Source organism: Suricata suricatta, chromosome 14, assembly GCF_006229205.1.
Source record: "Suricata suricatta isolate VVHF042 chromosome 14, meerkat_22Aug2017_6uvM2_HiC, whole genome shotgun sequence".
In the NCBI taxonomy this organism is placed as follows: Eukaryota; Metazoa; Chordata; class Mammalia; order Carnivora; family Herpestidae; genus Suricata; species Suricata suricatta.
Genome location: NC_043713.1, coordinates 70,873,641 through 70,878,209, shown reverse-complemented (window position 1 = coordinate 70,878,209; position 4,569 = coordinate 70,873,641). Strand labels below are relative to the sequence as shown.

The window sequence follows — 4,569 nt, the reverse complement described above, 5'->3', positions numbered from 1 at the left end:
GCTGATCCATTCAATCACCCAAGGGAAAAACAAAGCAATGAGCATTCCAGTGACAACACATTGCCACAATCCAACGAGAAAATTAAACTGCTTAACAGAGATGTAAAAACATCGGGCAGCAACTTTCATGAAAGCCCATAAAAAACACAAGACATGGGGTCTGTTCTCATGAATGATATTTGGAAAGGGAGACCAGGGCCGAGTGTTCAGATCAAGAATTCCTCAGACTTCCAGGGCGCCTGGCTGACTCAGCCGGCAAAGCATGTGACTCTTGATCTTGGGGTTATAAATTTGAGCCTCTCATTAGGTATAGAAATTACTTAAAAATAATTTTTAAATCTTAAAAAAAAAATTCCGCAGACCTAAAAGAGTAAAGGATCTTAGATGGTCTGGTGTCTCCTGTAGAGGGCTCACCAAGGCTCCAGGAAAGGGAAGCTCAAGGACAGGGATGGAGTTAAAGGTTAAGTACAGCAGGTAAGATGCTCCCCAACTTCTCAGCTCCCCAACCTAATCCCACAGCTGTGAAAAGGAAGAAGGGATCTTCCAGTAAGTGCTACATGTACGGCTCTGAGCCAAGCTCCCTGGGAGATCCGGAAATGCACCAGGGATCCCTGCCTTCAAAATGCAACACGGTCTGTTCTACCATGTGGATGAACCTTGGGGATACTATGCTAAGTGAAATAAGCCAGACACAGAGGGACAGATGCAGTAGGATTCTGTTTATATGAGGTACTAAGGGTAGTCAAATCATAGAAACAGAAAGCACAGTGGTGGTTTTCAGGAGCTCAAGGAGAGGAAATGGGGAACTGTCATTCAGTAGGGAGAGAGTTTCAATTGGGGAAGATGAAAAGAGTTCCGGAGACGGATGGTGCTGATGGTTACACGGCAGAATGAATGTGCTTAATGCCACTGAACTTGACACTTAAAAATGGCTAAAATGAAAAAAGAAATGGCTAAAATGGGTTAAGATGGTAAATTCAGTTATACATATTTTATCATAGTAAAGAAAATAAATAAATAAATAACCACAGTCCAGAGTCACAGAGGGCTGACATGGGTGCCCCCCAAGCCTTTGCTCCCACTGCTCCTCAGGGCAGCCATCTTTCCCCACCCTTTGCCACTAGACATGTGCTGACAGGTGAGGCCTCTCTCCAGTGCTGCTGCCTCCGGAAGCTTCCCTGATCTCACTCTCTCTGGCTACATAAACGGTGTGTGTGTATGCTCCCGTCTTCCATTAACCAGTAAGCTCCCAGATGGCAAGGACTACACTCTCTCCTTGTAGGTAGCCTGCACGGTAGAATTTGGTTTGGTTGCACACAGCAGGGCTCATGGCTTCCCCGAGTGTGTAGGGGAAGCACCCGTGGACCAATCCAGTCATAATTTTCAGGTGCCGTGTAGGGTGATGCAAAGAACACCCTAAGGTGGCCACATTCCGGAAGGAATGCATTTGCATTCCCAGAGGGACCCGGAACCCCTGGAATCCCAGCTCTGCCACTTCCTGGTTTCATCCTTAGCTATGGTTGGGCAGACTCATCACACGGTAAGGTAAGAGCTTGCAAGGGGCCCTGCATGAGGCACACTGTCCCTATGCCTGGCACAAAGTGGCAGGTGGTCATTTCAGCTTCTTCCCTCGACACCAGGGGCCCTCAACTAAAAAATATGAGAGCATACACATCCAAAGGGATGCTGAGGCTATTAGATCCAGGTCTCCATGTCTGCTGCTGTGAAGAATTAGGGTGCTATCACTTCCTCCCACACTGTGATGTTCCTCTTTGTCCCTCTGCAGGGCGCAGCCCTGGCCAGCAGGCCCCATGGCTGTCTAAAGAACATCAGTAAACAGCCCGGAAAGAGACAGATGGCTTTGCCAGCACAGGTTCCCTCCTTCCCCTCCAGCCACTACCCTCAGACGAGTGCTGAGCACAGAGCTGAAGACTGCCAGAGCTAAACCCACCAGTTTTAAAACCTAACAGGAGAGAGAACATGGGGCCTTGAGGACTTTCAGAGAAAGATCTAGAAAGTCCTAAGAGTGGGGTCCGAATTGTACAATTCACCCCTCAGCCATTTACTGAGAGCCTACCGTGGGTTACACACAGAGCCAGGGTCTCGCATTGGCAGCAGGTGTAGGAGAGACCAGAGTCGAAGAGAAGGGGAAGAGTGCCCAAAGGGTGACCTACTGAAAACACATTTGGTCTGATCAGTCCCCACTTTCTTGAAACTCAGAAGTCACCATCAGCAAGAGAATACCATTTCAGATTGCAAGTCTCCATGAAAACCTCTCATTTTCTTTACTGAGCATGTTCTCCCACATCCCGGTGCTCAGGGCCAGTTCAAGCTGGCTCGTTCTGTCGACAGCTGGCCACACAAGGCTGGTGCCTGGTGACCACAGGGCAATCCTCCAGACCCCAGAGGAGCCACTCGGCCTGCAAAGCAGGCTTCTAAATACTACAACCTTCTACCCCCAGGGGACACAGCTGGGTCAGGCTGCAGGTCTGAGCAGCTGGCCACAGCCACCCCCAGCTGCAAATGGAAGATCAGCAACTGGATGTATCTAAAGCAAACAGGACAGAGCACTGATCACAAAAAGGCCTCTTGACAGAGCCAAAAATAGCTTTACTTGTTTCAAGAGGATTCTCAGAATCGAAACACACACAACTCCGTCAGCAGAAAAAGAAAAATCAATGGAGCGGAAAACCGGATCAGCTCAACAGGGACAGGGGACTCCAAGAGATTTCCCACAGCGCACACACCAAGCCCACCCAAACCCCACACCCACCCACCCTCTTCTTACTTCAATCTTACAAATTGTGCCTGGATCTTAAAACCCAGTCCCATCACCCCCAAAGTTATATACACAATTCTATAGGTTTGATCTGAGGGCCAAGAGTCAGACCATGGATTAGGAGGTCAAAATGAGCACCAGTACCCACTCATCCTTGGGAAGACAAGGAAGCAAGAGTGCACTGAAGGATCAGAAAATGGAGCTAGGGTAAGATGCATAGAGAAGCCTATGGGTGAGTAATGATGGGTGATGTGTGCCATCAAAGCTGGGCAAATCACAAGAGGTGTGGCTGTGCTTTAGCCCTGGATAAAAATCTACACCCCCGTCGATTTCCAGTGGCCCACTGAGTCAGAACTGCCTGTCACCTCACTTCCTCCTAATTCCCATTTTCACCTGCTCTGACTTGCATTCGGGATGATGGTTAGCAAGCAAACCTGACGCTTCCTATGGCGTCGGAGCAGCTAGCAGATCTTGGGTTCCCCAGACGTGTCTGTTAACTCTTCCAGGTCAGGAACAGGCGAGGAAGTCCCAAGACACAGATCAATCTCTACTGAAAACACCTGATCCAGACAGCAAAGATGGCTCCATCTTGATACCATGCCTACTGCTAGAGTAGCATGATCAAAGGGCAAGGAGTTCACTGCCCGGGGCACCGTGGTCCCAACCCAAAGAGTACTCTCACAAGAAGCCCACCACTCTAGAACCAAAGGAACAGCCACCTACCATCCCCACACACTGCCCCTCCCAACCCAACTGCAGTCCAAACAGTGGGAAGCTGCATTCAGGAGAAAGTGGGGGGATGGCGTTTGTTCAGAAGCAGGAGCAACTGAATCCTTCCTGTCCACAACAGCACGTGAAAATCAGTCCAAAAAAGTATCTACCTATTTCTCCCCTGGCCAACGACTCCTTTTCAATAGTTTCCGGCCAGGGTGCAGGTGTGCCCACTCAAGGTGGTGGAGGTACCCACCTGCGTCTCCATGGAAGGTGCCATCCTGAGGCAGCCTGCTAGACAAGCTGTCCCCATCGCTGGGCCAGATCTGTCCTGTCTTGCGAACGCCCACGATGGTGGCCTCTGAGACGATGACCTGGCCCTGCCGGTGTCGCTTCTGGCACTGCGGAGTCGGAGGGCTGCTGCTGTCAAAGGACTGCTGTGAGTTCTGTGAGGGTGACCGGCTCTTGTCTCGAAACATGCGGTAGGTGGTGGGGCTGGGGGACACGCGGCTGGACTGGCCCGAGGAGAAGTCCTCCTCACTGGAGGTGAGGTTCTCATTAGAGCTGCAATCTGGCGTGTAGCCCCCTCCGCTGTCCTCAAAGCTCCGAGGGGAATAGGACCTGCGGGGCCAGGTAAGGCGCTTTTCCTGCTCCGAGGTGCTCTGGCTACGCAGGAGTGGGCCCTTGCCCTCCCCTTCCATCATCATGCCCCCAACGTAGATGCTCTGGTAGGGCTGGTACTCCAGGGGCGGCCAAGGGGGTCTGCTGCCGCCGTTGGCGTTGATCAGGTTGTCCTTCAGGAAGCGGGGGTTCAGCTCTGCGTCCTCGTAGTCGCCGTCGAGGCCGCAGCTGCTCTCCGAGGTACGGCCCCGGTAAGAGGACCTGGGCGCGTCCCCCAGGTTCGGCCCGGTGCTGCCGTGCTGGGACTTCTTACGCTCCATCTGCATCGCTTGGCTGCCCAGGGAGCTGATCCGGTCCGACACTTCTTTGTCATTGACCTTCACCAGGCCGCGCTCGTGGTGAAACTCGACGTTAACGTAGAAGGGCTTCTCGGTGTCCGCCGCCCCGGGCTGGCCGTG

General features: G+C 52.0%; 1 protein-coding gene across 1 annotated transcript in view; it reads right to left on the bottom strand.

Moving 5' to 3' along the window:
- BCR (BCR activator of RhoGEF and GTPase) overlaps nucleotides 1–4,569 on the bottom strand; it is a gene marked incomplete at its 5' end in the record, with an annotated part of 122,526 nt that extends 117,957 nt beyond the window's left edge. Inside the window, one exon of the mRNA XM_029921611.1 lies at nucleotides 3,747–4,569. Coding sequence (XP_029777471.1) covers nucleotides 3,747–4,569 — 823 coding nt within the window. The remainder of the gene's footprint in view (nucleotides 1–3,746) is intronic.